The sequence below is a fragment of the Bidens hawaiensis genome, unplaced genomic scaffold (assembly GCF_021521415.1).
Source record: "Bidens hawaiensis isolate Kalapana, Puna unplaced genomic scaffold, B.hawaiensis_p1.1 tig00038209_1, whole genome shotgun sequence".
In the NCBI taxonomy this organism is placed as follows: Eukaryota; Viridiplantae; Streptophyta; class Magnoliopsida; order Asterales; family Asteraceae; genus Bidens; species Bidens hawaiensis.
This window is the reverse complement of record NW_027496715.1, coordinates 25,444-47,117: the sequence shown is the minus strand read 5'-3', so window position 1 is coordinate 47,117 and position 21,674 is coordinate 25,444. Positions and strand designations below refer to the sequence as shown.

Here is a 21,674-nt window from a genome sequence, read left to right as displayed (position 1 = left end):
TAGTCCAAGATTTCTAATGAGCTATATAATTAATACCGTGTGATTCTATCTTTGTATCTAAAATGTATATTCATGTTAAATGTTTTCTTAATATTATATTAATATTATGATTTTTTTTCGATAAGCCCGTGTAATACACGGGTTTTAACCTAGTTAAATATAAAGTGGTAGGTGATGATGTGTCAGTTTATGAAGGTTTGTTGTTACGGAAAAAAGTGTGAGTTTTTAAAAAAGTTTGAAATATGATATGACACTGATGTGACAGTTTTTTAATGTTTGTTGTAGTGGATGCTCTAACATGGGGAGAAGAAACTATCACGTGGATATCTTTTATTGGTTAAATAAATCATTAAATTGGTTATATTGATTAGTCAATGTTTATTTTTTAAAAGTTTTTTAGTCAAATATGTACTATAAGTTTTTCTTAACAAAATAAGCAAGGAGTATTTTATTAGAATTTATACAATATTAACGTATATATAAATATGGTTGCAGGTCTAGTCAGTGTATATATATATTTGTTGCAATGGCATCCTTAGACCATTCATAAGCTTGTTGATTAACCTGTGATTTGAAACTGCAAGAATATCATGTGGATCTTCGGTCAAAAAGGTGCATTGGGGTTTTCATCGTCTTCAACTGCGGAGGAAGTTACTGAAGGAATCCATGCTTCGGGTCTAACTGCCATTGTTACCGGTATATATGAGCTTGCATGTTAATTCGACGTTTCTCATTCTCTTAATTCATTTGTGTTTGAAAATGTAATCTAATACCGGCCGGTTTGTATAGTCATTTTAAAAAGCCACCTACGCAAGTTGGCTACTACTTCTCTTTGAGTTCAAATAATCTTTTGATTAAGTGTTATTAATTAGTGAAAACCATATACTTGTTCTCAAATTCTAGAGATTAAGTTAATATGTGGAATCCAATGAGGATATATATATACTCAAATGACTAAAACACATAAATAATAAATTTATCCAACGGAAGGATAAATTATTAGATATTATAAGCTAAACTTTATCATATAATATTATTTGTATTATAGTGCAACTTATGTATTTCTAGATTAGGATTATGTTTTGTCGGGGTACACATCAACGTAACCGTCATAACGGTTATAAAAGACAGTTACCCGCCATTTTGTTAGTGTATAAATATGACTATTGTACCCGTGTTTTAATCATCAAGATATATTCAATAATATATTCATCTTTCATTAATTCGATTGCATGCTCTGTTTGTTTACACACATATAACATGAACAACACGAATTAATTATGATGTTAACGATGATTACGACTTCCGCTAATATAAATATCATCTGAAACCGTCACCATAATATTGGTGATGCTCTTATTGAGTTTTTAAAATATATACAAAAGTGAATTTGTTTGTATATATGTATGTATATATAAAAATAATGTATTCTGCTAACAAAAAAAATGTTTTTTATTGTATTGTAGTCTGCAAGACTGCAATTTAGATCATGGCATGCTGAGGCTACCACATGTCACCGCGTCATTTACACATTTTGTTTTTATCATACAATCTAAAATGAGATGACTTATATTCCATTTATAAATCCCAAATATTTTTATAGAAAATTTATTTGGTTTTTAATTAGCCTAATTCATATCATCATAAGTTGGTACTGAACGATCTTAAGGCATGTGTAAACACTCAGGAGCTACAAGTGGTATCGGGTCTGAGAGCGCGTGAGTCCTTGCATTGCGAGGAGTACATGTTATTATGGCAGTAAGAAACACAGAAAAAGGTTTAAAAGTTAAAGAGAGTATACTTAAAGAGACACCAGATGCTAAAGTGGATGTAATGGAGTTAGATCTAAGCTCTATGGCATATGTGCGGGATTTTGCAGCCAAATACTGCTCCTCGGGCCTTCACCTAAACATTCTAATGTAAGATACCATATGTAACATGCATAAGATCTTGCAGTGAATTGATTGGCGGGTTGGTTGAATAACGGTTCATAGTTACGGGTTTGTTTTGTTGCAAGTAATAATGCAGGTGTTTTGTCTCCACATTTCAAGCTTTCGAAGGAGAATATTGAGCTACATTTTGTGACTAACCATTTAGGTATGTTTAAATTCATTCACTTTTGTAGCCAGAGACGATATATAGTTCAGAAACCATAATATATGATGTATAGCGAAAGCACAAAAAAGTAACGGTGACAATTCTCAGACAAAATGGTTTATTAACATTACATCAAGTCCTTTTTAAAGGAAATTCTAAGTTTGACATATATTGCTGACTGACAACCGGAAGTTAAATACTGAAATTAAAGACGTAAGTAGTTTACTCGTTTTTACAACAGAAATGAAAATTCCAATAATTGGGAAAATCTTTAGTGATGGAATTTGGGTTTGGCAGCTGGCCAAACCGCCTACAAATGTTGGCCCAATCTAGATCTTGATGATGAATTGATAAAGAGACAAGATGAACAATGATAATGAACAATCAATCTTTATTGAATACTTGAACTTGGATTGAATGATTAAAACATACGGATTGTTGCCCTATTTATAGATTACAAGATCCAATCATAAATTGACACTTGTACATGGAAGTTACAAACTTCCAAATTGACACATCGAGGACCTAGACTTTACAGACTTGTTTAGTATAACTTAAACATACTTTTAACTTTACACTACGAACCTTGTACTTCATGATGATGCGTGATTAACGCTACATTCACCCCCTTAATCACGATCATCTTCTTGTCGTAGATCTTGAACATCGAGCATTTGTCTCATAGTTGCAAACTTGAGTCTTGCGAGCGCCTTTGTCAGTATATCCGTCGTTTGCAACAACCGCTAATATGCTCCACATTGATGTGTCCGTCTTCCACACACTCTCTAATGAAATGATAACGTGTTTCTATATGCTTGCTTCTTCCGTGAAACACCGGATTCTTCATAATCGTTATTGCTGAAATGTTGTCAACTTTTAGAGTTATCTTCTCTTCCTTCTAGCCAATTAGTTCTCCAAGTAAGCATTTTAACCACAGTGCTTGACATGCTGCTGTTGTTTATGCCATGAATTCAGATTCACACGATGATAATGCAACCGTTTGTTGCTTCTGTGTACACCAGGTTATAGGAGATTCTCCAAAGTAGAACACGAGCCCAGTAGTTCCCTTTCCTTTGTCTGTGTTGACGCCATAACTACTATTGCTATAACCAGTTATCTTGCAGCCTCCTTTCTTGTAGATAATTCCATGCTACTTCGTCCCTTTGATGTAGCGTATCACTTTCTTAACAGCCTTCAAGTGATGATCCATAGGTTCTTGCATGAATCTACTTAGCAATCTCACTGAGTAACATAAATCAGGCCTTGTATGCAACAAGTACCTTAGGCTTCCGATTAGACTTATGTACCGAGTGCAGTCTACGGGTGTGCCTCCCTCAGTGTTGGTTAACTTTGTTCACGGATCCATGGGAATTTTGGTCTCGTTACTGTTAACCATATCACTCACCTCCATGATTTTGTTGATATATCATGTTTGCTTTATTGCAATCTCACCCCCGACTTGGGTAACTTCAATCCCAAGATAGTATACAAGCAATCCAAGATCGCTCATTTCAGAATTATATTTCATTTGGGATTTGAACAGTCAATTTCCTTCTTTGGAGTACCCGTGACTATTAAGTCATCAACATAAACTCCAATGATTAGTGTAGAATTCTTTGTCTTCTTTGTATACACTGCTTGTTCCTGATTGCATTTCTTGAAGTTTAGCGACTTCAACTTCTGATCCAACTTCATATTCCAAGCACGTGGTGCTTGCCTTAGTCTATACAAAGTTTTGGTAAGCTTGTATACCTTTCCCGCATGCTTAGGCTCTATGAAACCTTCCAGTTGTGAGACATAGACATCTTCTTTCAATTCTTCATTTAAGAATGCTGACTTTACATCCAGATGATGTACTTCCCAGCCATGATAGGCTGCCAAGGCTAGGATCAACCGAACAGTTTCGATAAGTGCAACTGGTGCGAATACTTCATCGAAATCTATTCCATGTTCTTGTACGTAACCTTTTGCTACTAGCCTTGCCTTGTATTTAACAATGTTTCCCTTAGCATCTTTCTTCGTCTTGAGCACCCACTTCAGACCAATCGTCTTATGACCGCTTGGCAAAGTAGTCAACTTCCAAGTGTTGTTCTTGTTGATTGAATCTAATTCAACCTTCATTGCTTCAATCCATATTTCATCGTTAGATGCTACCTTGTAGTTTCGTGGTTCTTCCTCCACTATCATAAGTTCTTCCAACTCTTCCATGTTTAAACGTCTTGCTAGTGCATTCTCTTGCACTTGTGATATCCTCCTAAAACCTCGTTTAAGGGTATGATCAAACTCATGATGTAAACTCCTACTCGTTTCATGAACCTCCTCCTCTTCATCTGATATAGGTTCATAGGAGTACGTTGGAGGGGTAACAAGAGAGTTTTGATTTCCAACTTCTCTTTTGTGGTTATTTTCTTCGTGAATCTCGGGATTTACCTGTATTGTTTGAACTTCATAAAACTCTTCAATGAAAAAACTTGTCCATTGCCTCTCTAATGTACCATTGTCTTTGATATAACTATCCCAATTCCAAGACCTCTTCTCCACGAACTTAACATCACGACTTACACAAATCTTATCTTTTGTCGGATCGTATAACCTATATGCCTTCGATCCTTCTTCCACACCTATGTACACCATAGGCGTGCTCCTATCATCCAATTTCTTCAAGTTAGATGATATTACCTTGGCATATACCGTGCAACCAAAAATCTTCAAGTATCCTAGATTTGGTTTCCTTCTAGTTAGTGCTTCGTACAGTGTCTTATCCAATAGATCTTTCGTAGGAACTCTATTCAGTACGAATATTGTGTGCCTAACTACTTCTCCCTATAAATTTTGAGGCATCTTCATTGCCTTAAGCATGCTCCGAGTAGTAGATAACATTGTCATGTATCTTCGTTCAACTACTCCATTTTGTTGTGGCGAGTAAGGTGCTATTAATTGCCTTGCAATCTCGTTTCCCTTGCAGTACTGATTGAATTCATTTGACGTGAATTATCATCCTCTATCAGTCCTCAGCATTCTTAACTTGGTTCGTAATTCTGACTCCACCTTTTCCTTGAATTCTTTAAATAGCTCTCATGCTTGATCCTTCGAGACTAAGAAATAGACCCACATGTAATGAGTACAATCGTCTACAAGTAGGAATATATACTTCTTTCCCGAATGTGTTGGTGGGGATATAGGACCACAAAGATCTCCATAGACCAAGTCTAAATGTTTTATAGACCTGAACTTAGCCTTATTTGGAAATGGATCTCTATTGTGTTTTCCTATAACACAAGCATCACAAATATGTCATGTGTGCTTAACTTCTGGAATTCCTTGAACATCTTCTTTAGAGTCATGTTTTTGATTGATTCAAAGTTTAAATGACCCAATCTTGTGTGCTAGAAGGCATACGAGTTTGCTAGAACGCATACGAGTGTTCCTATCTTCAACGTGACGCTGTACAACCTGTTCTTAGACCTTTCTACTCTGAATAATTGGTTCTTCCCATGATCATATATCAATAGATGATTTCCTTCCATGACCACTTTACACCCGATTTCTGTTAGTTGCCTAGGCTCAATATATTGTTCTTGAGATTTGGAATGTAATAAACATCGGATATGATCCTTTGTTCTTGATTCTTACATTCTAACAATATAGAGGATCTTCCATTGATCTCTAAATATGATCCGTCTCCAAATCGAACACGACCACTGATTGCTTCATCAATTTCCTTGAAGTGACTCCCCACTCCGATCATGTGATAACAAGCACCATTGTCTAAATACCATAGACATTCCTTTGTTGAAGTGTGCTTCTTGGGTTGGACTTCACCCTTGTTCAGTATGACATTTTCACTATCATCCACAGTGATTGCCATTAACAATGCCGGTTCCTCGTCTTCTTGCACCAAGTTTGACTATGCTTCACCAGCGTTCCTTTGTGGACAATCTTTCTGAAAGTGTCCATACTTCTCATATTTGTGACATTTGACCTTATTCTTGTCGAACTTCCTCCAAATCTTGTTCGTCCTAGGTCTGTTTGACGAGCCTTATTCCTTAGGATTCTGCCTATCCTGCCATTTCCCTCTTGTAGGGTTAAATTTTCCTCGTCCACGATTTCCAAATCGCTTATCTCGGTCTGAGTTGTTGTCATGACGTGTGTACAACAATATATCTTGACCGTCTTCAGGGCTTCTTATCTTGAACCTTATTCTCTCTTCATAAGTCTTCAATTTCCCGATGATTTCGTCGATTGAAACTTCATCTATGTCGTTACTTTGTTCTATTGATGCAACAATCTGGATAAACCGGTCTAGTAGGGATTCTAAGAGTTTCCGTACGAGCATGGGTTCATCCAAGGATTTTCTCAATTCACTAGCTTTAGTAGTATACGTGCTAATCCTCTCCATGAAGGCGTCTATCGACTCATCTTCCTTCATTTGCATCATTTGGAACTCCACCATTAACGACTGTAAACGAGCCTTCTGTACCCTTTCAACACCGACATGTCTTTTCCTCAACACTTCCTACACTTACTTTGCCGTTTTGCAATTTGCTACTTGCAAAATGACAGCCTCCGGTATCGCTTGATACAGGTACACAATCGTTTCTTTGTCCCTTTGAACATCCGGTTGCGTAGCTTCAGTAGGTTCAATTGATTCCTTTAATCCGTTCGCCACAAAAATTATCTTGATTCGAATTGCCCAAGCGGTATAATTTGTAGACTTTAAAATTGGGCATTGATAATGGGATACCGATCCTACCCCTCTGTGTGTTACCATTGCGTTGTTATCTGAAGGAGTCTCCAAATCTGACATCCTTTCAAATCGTATAACTTTCACCTTGACTGACTACGGTTTTCACACCTTTGTATAGACAAACCTCTTGGTTCTATATACTAAAATACAATGATTCAGGAATATAACTTGCAAACTTGAATTTGTATTAACTGAAAACTGACAAACCGAATTAGCCCCTGTATATCTTTCTTCGGTTTGGTTCTTCAACAAAACTCTCTTTGTTGGAATCGATCAACTTTGATCTTTAACCTCAGTTTTTTGATTCGCATTCGTAACAAATCACCGTTGTGTAAGCCTTTATTTACCAGATATCGCCGGATTTACAATACCCCGCAAACAAAATTGCCACGTTGCCTTCTTGAATTCCGATTACCCTGTCGGAAAACTCCACGTCGACGCCCTTTTTATACCACCAGAAAGTCGCACCGCTACCCACAACCAATATCAATCCTTATTTGTTGAATTTTGAAACCGGGATTACCACCGCCACTAATCCTAAGCGTTATCTTCAAAAAAACGCTGCTGCGCAAGACACATATTAACCGGAATTCGTTGCCGATAAGACAGGTTCGCCGGAAAACATGTACCGCCGAAATAAACCACACCGCTCTCTTTTTCTTGTGCTGGAATCCTTAAATCCACTGCCGGAAACCACCGAAACCACATGTTGTTCAAAATCTGCCCGAAAAACACCTTGCCGAAAAATCGTGTTTTTTTGCCGGAGACGTCGCCGGATAAACGTTTTCGTCGGAAAACGCTACTGCCGCGTTTCTTTCTTGTGGGAATTTTCAATATAATAATGAACAAAGTCTGTCTCTAACTTATGTTGTCCAATTTTGCCAAAAAAATCTCACCGGAAAAATGTGGCTGCCGGAATTACGCCGGAATCTGCTGCGACATGTTTTTTTTTTTTTGCCGGAATTCTTTTCTGGTCAGTTTTAATGTTCAATCTAATGATCAATTCGTGATATCCTTGATGATCTGTGTCACATCCCAAACTACGGCCTAGGCGTGTGACCCAAATGTCGGTACCATTTTTGTAAATAAATCAAAGTTACAGGTTTGTGCGAAAATATTAGCATGGATTAAAATAAAAAATCTTATATTTACATAATCAAAACACGGGATTTTAAAAATACTAGTTAATGTTTACAAAATGATTACTTGTTTATCAAACCACCATTTACATACTTTAAAATTTAACAAAAGGATCTGAGCCATCAGATCATCTATCGTCCACTTTGATTCTTCAAGCGACTAACCTTCGTTACCTGTAAAACAGTTTGACAATAGGTCAGCAACACATGCTGGTGAATAAGCTGACGCATAAAATATTTTATTATCTTAATTACCCCTAGAGACATAACTTAGGTCCGGCCCATCATAGCTTATGAATAATTAAGTTAAAACAAAACACAATTACAAACTTAATCTCTACTCGAAACCGCTCAGCAAACACCGCAGCGTTCGAGATTACTTAGCTACCATCAGCATACACATGATTACCCTCTCACGGACGTAACTTAGGTCCGGCCCATCGTGGCGGAGTCATCTTACCAGGTGTGGCGCGGTGTGCCCACCGTCTAACCACATATGTAAGGATTCAAACAAACGTACATGACAACCTAAGGGCCAGCGATTACTTTTGTTTATAATGTTTTAGAGATACGTAATCTCATGTAATCAATTTGTTTGACTCGATAATACAAGTTGTAAAAGTTGGGCGTATTCACCTGTTCAAATAACCAGCTTTACTTCACTGATTGGTCTTTCTTGTTATCTCGGACCTATAGTACGAGTATAACCTTTTGTTAATACCAGATTTTTAATCCTGCTTAAGACCTTTAGTCTGTTTTGTATAATCTTTACCTCAATTATATTTTCTATTTTACCCCTTTAGTTTAGAATCTACTTTCTTTCTTTTACAAGTTAAACCTTTAGTTTTACTCGTTTACTTTTGAATACTACGTTTCTTCTTCTTGAAGAAACGTATACTTTATTTCTTTATTATTATCTATAATCATTTAAATAATAATTACACTTTATCTATAACAAAGAATTATATTCTTATCTTTATCTTTACATTTTCTTTGTTTAACTTTCTTTTGTTTATTCTCAAGGTATCGAGTATAACCTCGACAAAGGTTTTAAGCCTTTTTAATATTTTATTAATATTTTATTCGGGCACTATCCCTACCTTGGTTGGCTTATAAATCCCTAGACACTTGAACAACACTTCAACGCCTTTACGTTTTATTGAACTTATTTTGATCAACACCTTCTTCGACACGCAAATCAAGGCACACCGGTCTTCAAAACTTATCGGCACGCGCTTCGAGGCGGGAGTCGGGTCGTCTCTTGATGGCACGTAATTCAAAGCAACATCATTGGTGTGTGGCAAGGGTTTCGAGGTATCATCGGTTTAGGGAACGGATTATGAGGAAAGTTGGCACGATATTGAGGTAGCGAGAGGCTGATATTTTTAGAGAGAGAGAAAGAGATACTTGAGTTGTGTGTTGAGAATGAGGACTGATGGCCCTATTTATAGGGGCTGTTAAGCTGACCCATCACAATACGCGATGGGTCTTGATTATGATTCATCGCGTATAGCGATGGGTCAACGGACCCTTTTATCATTATTTTAAGTCATAACGATACGCGATGGGCCAAAGAAAATCCATCGCGTATCGCGACTAGGCTTGATGCATCATCCGGTAGCTTTGCCACGTGGTGACACGTGGCGGGACACGTGTCTTGCTATCAGACCATGTCATCACGATACGCAATGACGTTAAGACTTGGGCCATCACGTATCGCGATTGGCCAGAAAATCATAAATTTCCATTTTTGGTCCTTGGACTTTAAGAAATTTGGTATTTTTGATCCGACATTTTCACCATGTTACAATCTCATACCAATTGTTGGCCCAATCTGGATTTTGATTATGAACTGATAAAGAGACAAGATGAACAATGATAATGAACAATCAATCTTTATTGAATACTTGAAATTGAACTTGGATTGAATGACTAAAACATACTAATTGTTGCCCTATTTATATATTACAAGATCCAATCATATATTAACACTTGTACATGGAAGTTACAAACTTCCAAATTAACACATCTAGGACCTAGACTTTACAGACTTGTTTAAGTATAACTTAAACATACTTTTAACTATTTACACTAAGACCCTTGTACTTCTTGATGATGCGTGATTAACGCTACAACTACGTTAACCACATATGGATCAAGTAACTCCACTTGTGGCCCGAATTATGTTCTTTGTATGTTGGACTAGTGTTTGGTCTCGTTTTCCCATCTCTAGCTAGTCCAAGTAAGAATCGGCTAAGTCTTTAATAATCTCTTTATCATTAAAAGCATCAATACTTCGAACTTGCAGGTCATTTTCTATTGATGAATCTGTTGTTGGAGACTATGAAGACAACTTTATATGAACATAACACAGAGGAAGGGATAATCAACGTATCATCTGAAGGACATCGTTTGTCATACAGTGGAAATTTTTCTGATTATATAAACAATGAATCAAGGTTTAGAAAAACACAAACTCTATCTCGTCATTAAACTTAGTTTTGCAAAATACATGGAGTTGATATTTTATATGCATGCAGTTATAATTCTGTATATGCATATGGATTATCAAAACTGGCTAATATACTTCATGCTAACTAGCTAGGAAGGCTTTTGAATGTGAATTTAGTCCTTTTTCTGGTTTTAAGTTTTAACCAGTGCTGGCTTGACATTTATGCATTATATACTAACCCATCTTGATTAGGAGGAGGGGGTTAACATCACTGCAAACTCATTGCATCCTGGATTCATTAACACTGAACTTTTCCGTGGCCACAGTATTTTCTCGGGTTCGTATATGGCCCTAAATATGTTTACTTGAAACTTGTTTCAAAAAGCGTGTTTGAGTTGACATGTTTTTTCTATCACAGTTATCTGCAACAGGATTTTGAGTTACGTTATAAAAGATGTTTCACAGGTTTGTATTGTAGGTTTCTTTTAGCAAAAGGATTTTGCCTAATAATTGTACTGTACGGTTATTAGGGTGCGTCCATGACATGCTATCTAGCTTTAGACCCGAAGGTGAAAGGCGTGACGGGTGAGTTTTTCTCAAACTGTAATTTGGCACAGTCGTCATTGAGAGCTAAAGTTGAAGAGTTAGCCAAGGAATTGTGGGAATTTAGTCTTGGCTTGACTAGCTCAAAGTGAATAAAGTTTGTGATGAAAGTCTGGTTGTCTTTTTGACTTTTTTTGCTTCTAGTGTTTGGTTTGTTGACCGTTCTAATCTTTTTCATACATTTTCTTCCATTCCAAGTCATTTTCATTATTTCATATACAGTTATATTTCTTAAAAAAAACTAACTTTTTTTAAAAAGAATGATTACTAAACTTTCATTTATACTCCAACTATCACAATTGAATACCAAGTATTATTCGAACCCATGTGTTTTAAGTCGATATAAAACACGTCTCTCGAGTTTACACCATTCTTGAAAACAGCCAAAAGCGTATCAGAAACCGTGATATCCGAAAAGCAATCACATTTTTTCTTTTATTTCTTGAAAACACCAATCGGACCTTACCCAACCTACGCTCACCCCTACACACGAGTACATGCCTGATGTGAAAGCCTAGTGAAGAGCTACCATATGAACTGGGCCACAAGACATAATAAAGTCCATCAAGCCCAAGACAACTGGCCCATAAAACCAGAGCCCAGGTCAATAGTTAAGAGGCGGGAATTTATAACATGGGGGAAAAGCCACTGTGGACTCAAGAAGAGTGTAGAGCATCAGCGCACGCATGATCAGGAGGAAGAAGAACGACCAGCGGATAAAGGGAATCCCCAAGTGCTTTCGGCGATGAGGCAAAAAGTCCACAGAACAAAAGAATAGTCAAGATCTAGAGGGTAAAGAAGTTATCTTTAGGTTTGTATATATAGAGGAAGGAGTACAAAGAGGCAGGACATGTAATCCAGAATATTCATAATCAATATATACATTCTCTTATCATAATCATCATCTTCTTCCTAAAAATCACCACTTGGGCTTACGTTCCAGCATAAATCAACGCAGGTTCGAACATTGGCGCCATCCGTGGGACCTTTAATTGAAGGTCTTATCGCTTGCAGTGGAAGGGATGATTGATTCAAACTTGACAGGGATGCCCACAGCTTTCCTATCAGGTTCTGACGAAGAAAGCACGATGGTTACTCCTGGAGGAACGGACGTAACACCCCAGTCTGATAAAGAGATGGGAAGCAACGACGGCTCGGTGTTGATAGAAGATGAGACGAAAAGGGAAGAAAGACAGGAAAATAAGACTTGAGATGAAGGAAACACCAAAGAAAGGTGGAAGATAACCCCCGAGTTTATCCGGGCGCACAAGGACACGCTCAAAGCATGTTTAGAAGAACACGAGAAAAGAGAGAAACTAATGGCAGTTAAGACAAGGCTGTCATTTGAAACCCCTGGTCCAGAAGGAGGGGAAGAGCTAAAAAAGACAGGAGAAAAGGATCCAGGATCATTGTTAGAATCTTTGGCCACTCTGCTAGCTGCATCTAAAGGGAAAGAAAAGTTCCTTCCTGGTGCCCTAGACACCCCTTACCGGCCCTCAGACACGTCGGATATGTCCAAGTTCACCCGACGGATTGCCGAAGCCACGATGCCCCTGAAGCTCCAATATCCCTCAACGGCAGACGAGTACGATGGAACACAAGACCCAGAGGATCACTTGCATGCTTTTAGGAGAGCCGGAATGGTTAGCGGGTAGTCCATGCCCGCATGGTGTTTGATTTTCCCACAAACCCTGATGGAGGGAGCTCGAATTTGGTTTGACAGCCTCGAACCGGGAAGTATTGACAGTTATGAGGAGCTGAGGGGAAAGTTCCTACGAAATTTTAGTCAGCAGAGAAAGGCCATGAAGAATCCTAACAAGATTCTACACATAAGAAGAAGAGACGATGAAAAAGTGGAACAGTTCATGGATCGATATGTGACAGAAAGCATGAACATCAAAGGGGTGCTGGAGGTCATGAAGATTAGCGGGTTCATTAACGGCCTAAGGTTTTCCCAGCTAACGGAGAAGCTGGGGGAAGATTTTCCCACCACCTTCGATAAACTCATGGACCGAGTATGGGCCTTCGTCAGAGGCAAAGACACGGGGACAAAGCTCATAGAATGGGAAACCAAGAGAATCATACCAAAGGGAGGAAGCGGGGGAAATTTTGGGGGAGGCTTAAGTCCAGGAAAAGGAAGATCCTCATTCAAAAAGGTTCGTTTCACCCCATACCGACCACCTCCAGCCACCCCATACCAGCCCCCCAACCCCGAGGTTTCCAACAGATACGCGCCCCGAAGATCCCTGACATCGACCACCATTCGAGGAGAGACACCTTCCGAGCACGGGAGACGTCCTTTTGGCCGATAAGGCAAAGTATACTCCCAGAACCTCCAACCCCTTCAAGCAAGCCTACAAAGCCAATCCCCAGGGGTATTGCAATTACCACAAGAGCCAGGGACACACCACGAAGAACTGCGTCCAGTTGAAGAAACTATGGGAAGCCACCCTAAAATCTGGCCAACTCCCACTGTCAGTTCCCAAGGAAAGCCTGACAAAGGTAAAGAATGAAGACGACGATAGGCATTTTGTGGATATGATTAGAAGAAGGGAAGAAGAGGGAGACGACTTGATGAGACATGCCAAGTTGGGTCGCCTGGGGCATTGGTCCGGGAACTCATCATGGATGAAGGCTTCCATCTCATTCCCAGGCCTAGAGGAGGATGAGGCTCATGAGATGCCTTTGAATATCTCAGCAAGTGTTGCGGGACACCGGGTGGCCCGGAACCATGTTGATGGGGGAAGTGGAGTAGAAGTAATGTACAAACATTGTTTCACAAGACTTCAGGAAGAGGTTCGAAGCAGACTGGAAGAGGATATTTGCCCTTTAATGGGATTCTCGGAGGAAGTGGTAGAGCCATTGGGTTCCCTTACGTTACCCATAACGTTAAGGGACGGTGAGAGAACGCGAACGGTGAACCTCCAATTCTTGGTAGTGCTTGCTCCATCTAAGTACAACATCATCCTTGGAAGACCAGGTATGAAAGCCTTCAGAGCTGTAGCTTTCACGATTCACGGGTATTTAAGGTTCCCTACCTCCATGGGGGTGGCCACGGTTCGGTCCTCGGCAAAGATCGTGGCCAGCATTGGGAAATGCAGTAGAGTTAAGAAGATTCAACCGGGGACCCAGGAATGGGTCCTTAAAGAGGATCATCCCGAGTAAACTGTCAAGATCGGGACTCAGCTGTCAGATAGAGGGAGGGCTGGTCTCAAAGAGGTTTTGTTATGCAACACTGATGTCTTCGCATGGAGCCATGAGGACATGACCGGGGTCCCCAGGAATTTGGTACAGCATAATCTGGACGAGTCTCCATGGATGGAACCTGTGAAGCAAAAGAAAAGAAGCTTGGGCCGGAAAAAAGTCGATCCGTTCTGGAAGAGACGGGGAAGCTTTTACAAGTGGGGATAGTGTGCGAGGTAAAATACCCTCGGTGGATATCCAATCCAGTGATGATAGCCAAGTCCAACAACAGTTGGCGTATGTGCATTGACTTTAAAGACCTGAACAGAGCCTGTCCTAAGGACTCGTACCCTCTTTCGGAAGTAGAGAAGAAGATTGAGTCTTTGTCCCAATTCCCATTGAGGTGTTTTCTGGACGCCTACAAGGGGTACCATCAAATCCAGATGAACCCCAGAGATGAAGAGAAAACAGCTTTCTATACCAATGAGGGAACTTTCTATTAGACCAAGATGCCATTTGGTTTGAAAAATGCTGGATCCACTTACCAGCGATTTATGGATCGGCTTTTCGACCCGTAAAGGGGAAGAAACATGGAAATATACGTAGATGACTTGGTAATAAAAGTTACCGATGAAGATAAAATGTTGGAAGACATCAACGAGACCTTCCGGACGTTTAGGGGGGCCAACATGAAGCTTAACCCGGGAAAATGTTTGTTTGGAGTAGAAGAAGGGAAATTCCCGGGGGTGGTGGTAACCAACGAGGGTATGAAGGCTAATCCAGAGAAAGTGGAAGCGTTGTTACACATGAAGCCGCCCACAAGCATCAAGGAGGTCCAGCGATTGAATGGAAGGCTGGTGACCCTTAACCGTTTTTTATCCAGAATAGCCGAGAGGACACTCCCCTTTATGGCAGTCCTCCGAAGAAGCATGAAGAAAAACAAATTTTGCTGGGACAATGAGGCTGACAAAGCTTTTGAAGAGTTGAAATCTCATTTATGCGAGCTTCCTACCATGGTAGCCCCCAAACCCGGGGAGACGCTGATACTCTACCTGTCCCAAACCGATCGCACGATCAGCTTGGTTCTCATGGTAGAGAGGGGAGAGGCCCAGATCCCCATATACTTCGTAAGTCGCACACGCAAAGGGCCTGAAGAGAGGTATTCCCCTATAGAAAGGCTGGTGTTATCCCTCTTTTACACGGCCAGAAAGCTGAGACGGTATTTTTAAGCCCATGTGATCCGCGTCCTGACTGGCCTCTGCAACAGGTTCTTATGAAGCCCGAAGTGTCGGGGAGGTTAGCCAAATGGGCCATTGAACTGGGCGATCATGCTATCGAGTACAAACCCAGGACGTCATTCAAAGGGCAGATTCTGGCTGATTTCATCACGGAATCAGTGCCAGAAGATGGTGTCATACTCGTCGAGCAAGAAGGGGCTGGGAACAGACTCGATAAGAGGACGAAACAAGACCCAAAAGAGCCTTTATGGCTCCTCTACACAGATGGAGCCTCTAATGGGGACGGGAACGGTGCAGGTTTAATCCTTATCAGCCCCGAGGGTATCGAATTAACATATGTAATACGACTCGAGTTCCCCAGCACCAACAATGAAGACGAATACGAGGCACTACTGGCCGGATTTAGAATGGCTCAAAAGATGAAAGTCCGACGTATCAAGGCTCACGTTGATTCACTGTTGGTGGAAAATCAAATAAAGGGAGACTACGAAGCAAAAGATCCAAAGATGGTGGAGTACTTGAAGAAAGTCAAAGAGTTAATGCAAAGTTTCGAAAAAGCCGAGGTTTTGCACATCTCACGGGGGATGAACAAAAAAACAGACGCCCTAAGTAAGCTAACCTCCGTTGCTTTTGATCACCTAGCCAAAGAAGTTAAAGTAGAAACCCTGGGAGAGCCGTCTATTATGGAAATAGCCATGACCAATGTCGAAGTCCAGGAGGAGAATTGGATGACCCCCATCCTACTGTACCTATGGGAAGGGGTCGTACCGGAAATTAAGCAAGAAGCTCGAAGGCTCAGAATCAAGGCTCTGCAGTATGAGATAATCGAAGGGCGTTGTACAGAAGATCCTATTTGGGAGCTTCCTTGAAATGTGTGAACCTTACGGAGGCAGAATACATCATTCGGGAGATACATGAGGGTATTTGTGGGATGCACATGGGGGCAAAGATGGTGGCTGCTCGAGCTATGAGGGCAGGGTACTATTGGCCAGCAATGTTCCTGAGCGCGTTAAGGGAAATACAGAAGTGCGATAGCTGCCAGATTTATGCCCCAGTCACTCACCAGCCTAAGCATAACCTCGTCCCCGTTAGCTCCTCCTGGCCCTTCCAAAAGTGGGGCATCGACCCGGTCGGTCCTTTTCCAAAAGGATCCGGGAAAACTAGATTTTTAGTAGTGGCTATAGATTACTTCACGAAATGGGTAGAGGCAAAGCCCCTCACCACCATCACCGGGCAGCAAGTAAAGAGGTTTGTATGGGAAAACACAGTTTGTCATTTTGGGTTCCTTCATTCCATAGTAAGTGACAACGGGAAGCAATTTTCTAGTGGTCCCTTCAAGGATTGGTGTCACCAGTTGAAGATCAAGCAAATATTCACATCCGTGGCCCATCCCCAGGCCAACAGAAAAGTGGAGAGAGCGAACCGGAGCATCGTAGAAGGGATCAAGAACCGGCTGGGCAGACAAAGACATTCGTGGGTTGACGAACTACCCCATGTCCTTTGGGCACATCGAATAACGCCAAAAGTCAGCAACGGAGAGACCCAATTCAGTTTAACTTACGGGACGGAGGCGATGATACCCGTTGAGATAAGGCTGCCCACTCATCGTACATTATTAACTGAGCGGGAGAATGAACAAGGCCTCAGGCTACACTTGAATCTAGATGAAGAAAGACGGGAGATGGCCACAAGAAAGGAAATCGAGTACAATAAGAAAATGGAGAAGTATTATAATTCAAGGGTGAGAGAAGTAAGATTCAAAGTGGGGGACTTGGTATTTAGAGAAAATGAAGCAAGCAGACAGGAAGACCAAAGAAAATTGGGCCCCAGATGGAAAGGACCCTACCAAGTCATTTGGGCCGGAGACAAGGGATCGTACAAGTTGGCATACCACTCCGGGGAGGAAATCCCCCGGACCTGGAACTCCATGCAATTGAGGAAATATTATGCCTAAACCCTCCAGGGGAAGAAGGGAGGATACCCATAACATCGATTTTTGGATAAACATTAAAAGGTGGCGTGACTCCCAGAAGAAAGGATAAATCTCAAAGAACCTCTCCGTGAGGACATCAATCCATTAACTAAGCTTTGAAGATTTCTTTTTGTAATCTATGTATGTGGAATGAGAGATTTGATGGCAATCCGTTTTATTCGAAATTAAAAATGTGCGCACATGACAAACATTCGAGTTATTCTTAAACCACGTTCCTCTCCGCGAGAACAAACAAGTAGAGCAATTCATAACAATAACACAATACCTTTATGCCATAAATGACATAAAGAAGGCCCCGTCGATGGGTTGACCGGTCAATCAAAACATTAAAGGTTAAAGCAAAAGAGAATCATAATTCAGATACTACGGGAGCCCCTCCCAAGTTACTACATAGCCAACAAGGGCATAATTGAAAGTCATAATTAAGATACTACGGTAACCTTTCCCAAACTACTACATGGCCAATAAAGATTTATCATCCACACAAAGTCTTAACCTTCGAGAGGTTCATACATAAACATCAAAATAAAACACCCAAAAGAGTTTTGAGGCAAGACACATGAGAATCAACCACTATGGCAGGGAAGAAGAAGGGTCGATCATCGATGACAAAGCTTTGATTTCATCCATAGAAAAGTCGGGAGCAGCACACAGCTGGGACAGAATGGGGGGGAGGTGAGCATTGTACACCCTAAAGGCGCGTTCAGCTTCAGCCACGACAGTCAGGGAGAAAGTGGGGACCTCGAAAAGAGGAGTCCCTTCTACACTGTGATCATAACCGGCTTTAAGCCCATGTTGGAACCCGGAGGAAAAGATAGCCCTGTTCAAAACATCGCGAACCTGACATGTTTCACGACACGAACGAGCTATCTCATAAACCAGCCCAAATCCCCCCGCCATCATCCACAACCTATCCTCTCGAGCATGAGCCAACTCTCCCTGCAACTCAACAATAGCCTGATCCTGTTGAACCCTAGCAGCCTCACCATCCTTTTTGGCAACTTCAAGCTTCGCACGTTCTTGGTCCAACAAGACCTCCAACTGTCAATACGTAACATAAAGAAACTCAATACAAAAAAAAGAAAAAGAAGAAAAAAAATAAATGGAGAGGGTATGACACCAACCTTAGAGAGTTTCGATTCAAGACCAGCAGCATGATCACGGGACACTTTCAAATCGGCAGTTAAGGAGGCAACCTCGTCCTTTGAAACCTTCAAAGCGCTCTCGAAGCTGGATAACTCCAAAACCCTCTCTTCACCAAGAACAAGTTTCTATTTCAAGTCTTGAATCTTCTGTTTATCTTTCTCATCCGCATGCTTGAGTGAGGAAATCTCATCTGCACTTTCACGAAGAGCCTGATCTGCATCTATTACTGCTTGACGAGTCGCGGCTCCCAAAGCCATGGCCCGATACAAGTAGGTCCCAAACTCACCAACGAGGGAATCAACTGGCAAGGATCGGATGTAATAGTAATCCGCAGGAGGAACGGCTTGAGTTAGGAACTCATGAGCCAGTTGAGGAGTGTTAACACATGACCCCACAATCAACTTCCATTTAGAAACGAAAATGTCTTGTGAATCATCCAAAGCAGGATTAGGCGAATCACAGGTCAGTGCTTGGGGTAACTTTCCTTTGGGATCTGGTCCTGCCTCCTTGGAAGAACCGGCCCCCTGGTCTATTACAGTTGAGGTAACCACCGGGAAGGAAAAGTCCGAGTCTAAGTCAACAACTTCATGTGAAGAAACCGAAGCCGGCGAGGAAGTGGAAGACTTGCATAAGTAGGGACGTTTGGAGCTGCGTAACCTGCCCTTCATGGAATCATCGAAAATGTCGACAAGAGGAGTCTTACGTTTCGGAGTTTCTTCAACACGGACATGGATATCAGCAACAGAAAAAGACGGATCTGGGGAAGTCGAGCCAGCTGGGGGACTCACGTCCGAATTGTAGTAGGAGACACGGGCAGGCTCACAAACTCAGCAGCCTTTAAGGGACCTTTATGGAGGGTCTCCATTAAACTTCGTTCTGTAAAACAAACAAGTAAAGGAGTTAGCAACAGGAAATACGAACGAAAATAATGAAAAGAATATGTGATAAGCGACCTCGTCCACCCTCAATCACGGACGGACGAGTCAATGGATCGGACCACACTGAACTTAACCCAGCCATATACAAGGGTTCAAGATAAGTCATAGCTTCAGTCTTATTATTAATAAGAAACCTATACAAGTCGTCTTGACTTGTGGGCTGGAATATTGGGCTACAACAAGCAAAGATAATTGGGCCAGGGAAATAGGACATAAGGCCAGAAGCCCAAGTATGATGTGTAAGTTTATTACCTTTGTCATTAATAACGAAGGCAATAAACTGGGGGACTTGAAGAGCTACCATATGAACTGGGCCACAAGACATAATAAAGTCCATCAAGCCCAAGACAATTGGCCCATAAAACCAGAGCCTAGGTCAATAGTCAAGAGGCGGGAATTTATAACATGGGGGGAAAGCCACTGTGGACTCGAGAAGAGTGAAGACCATCAGCGCACGCATGATCAGGAGGAAGAAGAACGACCAGCGGATAAAGGGAATCCCCAAGTGCTTTCGGCGATGAGGCAAAAAGTCCACAGAACAAAAGAATAGTCAAGACCTAGAGGGTAAAGGAGTTATCTTTAGGTTTGTATATATAAAGGAAGGAGTACAAAGAGGCAGGACATGTAATCCAGAATATTCATAATCAATATATACATTCTCTTATCATAATCATCATCTTCTTCCTAAAAAAACCACTTGGGCTTACATTCCAGTATAAATCAACGTAGGTTCGAACACCTAGGCTTTTACAATTGTCGGCTAGGGCGGACAAAGGCACCGGGGTGAAGTAACCCTCAGGATTTCTTTTTATGCCACATATTCGTTTATATGTCCGCGTGATTAGGAGAGTTCAATATTTGAATTTAGGCTCGGAAAACTTGTAATTCGATTACAATTCAAATTTCAAGGTTCATATTCGGTTCGAAGACATTAAAATTCGATTCGATTTCAGTAAACTAATTTCGAACTTAATACAAATTTGTGAATTTTGATTTACTTCTTTTCAAAACTCGAATTTAAATAGTGCTTCATTTAAGTTCTAAAAAATAAAAATCTAAGTTAAAGTATTTTTGTCATGTCATACAATGTATAATCTTGTCATGCTTAACCCAATGGCAGATTGCCAAAATTACTGAATTTTCAATACTGTTCCATAAGATAGAAACTAGTTTTGAGTCGATTGAACCATAGGCTCAGAATCGTTTATAATCTTCTCCATTAAAGTCGGTTCCCAACCACTTTACCTAAACCGACCCAGTTAAAAACATGACCAAAACCCGAACCGGTTTTAGCTTTATGTTGAACAACCCGGACCGATTTTGACTTTGTAACCGGTTTGTGCACCTCCAGCTTCATTGCTTCACAATATTTTCTTAAATTGTTGTGAAATATGAATACGTAATTGAATGTTACCACTTTATTTGTTAAAAGTGATCATTAATAGTGTGTCACATATTTCCTCAACGGATTTACTAAAACTCTTCAGGTCATAATGAAGAAACATATATCGACGTAAATGTATATAACGGATTGTGCACCATTAGAATCAAATTATTGTGCGTTGAGTAACAAACCAACAATTTATGGACAAGCAAATAGTATCAGGTATCGGTATCGCACCGGTACCAAGTTTATAAGAAAATCAGGATCAGTACCGGTAATTATCGAGATTTTTTCTATGGTAGTGCTACCAAACAGGTACTGTATTGGTAGCGTGCCGTACTAGCATTGAATCAAATATTTTTAAAAATATCGGTGCCGGTATCTTGTCTTTAAGAAATTCAAAATCAGAAAATTTGTGATCAGTATTTATCGGTATCGGTTAGGTTGAGCTAATCCCTACAAGGCACAAGCAATGGAACCATGCGGTTCACGTCAGCGAGTGAAAATAATAAAGTAATAATTCTGAAAGGACAGTTTCTATGTTGTTTCCTGTACACTGCACAAGAAACTTTTGGAAAACACACTAAAAGTAATACATTTTTTTATGGCTTGGGTTATACATACACCATGTTAGTTATTCATACACCAGGGTAGCCTATACGAGTCGTATAGGCTCGTATAGGTGCATGATCAAGTCATTTTCAAGCAGAAGTGTCATGTTTTATTCTTTTGTATCGTATAGCCCATATACGCC

General features: G+C 40.5%; 2 protein-coding genes and 1 pseudogene across 2 annotated transcripts; all 3 read left to right on the top strand.

Moving 5' to 3' along the window:
- Positions 1–590: 590 nt before the first annotated feature.
- On the top strand, positions 591–11,130 carry LOC143590210 (short-chain dehydrogenase TIC 32, chloroplastic-like; annotated as a pseudogene).
- Positions 11,131–12,732: 1,602 nt separating this feature from the next.
- Positions 12,733–14,203, top strand: LOC143590207 (uncharacterized). The gene is made up of 2 exons (XM_077070758.1): positions 12,733–13,194; positions 13,439–14,203. Exons 1-2 carry the CDS (start codon positions 12,733–12,735, stop codon positions 14,201–14,203), a joined length of 1,227 nt encoding a protein of 408 aa, XP_076926873.1.
- A 608-nt stretch (positions 14,204–14,811) lies between these two features.
- Positions 14,812–16,328, top strand: LOC143590206 (uncharacterized). The gene is made up of 2 exons (XM_077070757.1): positions 14,812–15,348; positions 15,429–16,328. The coding sequence occupies exons 1-2, from the start codon at positions 14,812–14,814 to the stop codon at positions 16,326–16,328; spliced, it is 1,437 nt and encodes a 478-aa protein (XP_076926872.1).
- Positions 16,329–21,674: the final 5,346 nt, after the last annotated feature.

Excerpts from the sequence above, each read along its gene's own strand:
- LOC143590207 (XM_077070758.1), top strand. The coding sequence starts at position 12,733 with ATGGAGGGAGCTCGAATTTGGTTTGACAGCCTCGAACCGGGAAGTATT. Across the intron at positions 13,195-13,438 it reads GAAGATCCTCATTCAAAAAG|GGACACACCACGAAGAACTG; the intron begins GTTCGTTTCACC and ends CACAAGAGCCAG.
- LOC143590206 (XM_077070757.1), top strand. The coding sequence starts at position 14,812 with ATGGAAATATACGTAGATGACTTGGTAATAAAAGTTACCGATGAAGAT. Across the intron at positions 15,349-15,428 it reads CCCAGATCCCCATATACTTC|AAAGCTGAGACGGTATTTTT; the intron begins GTAAGTCGCACA and ends TTACACGGCCAG.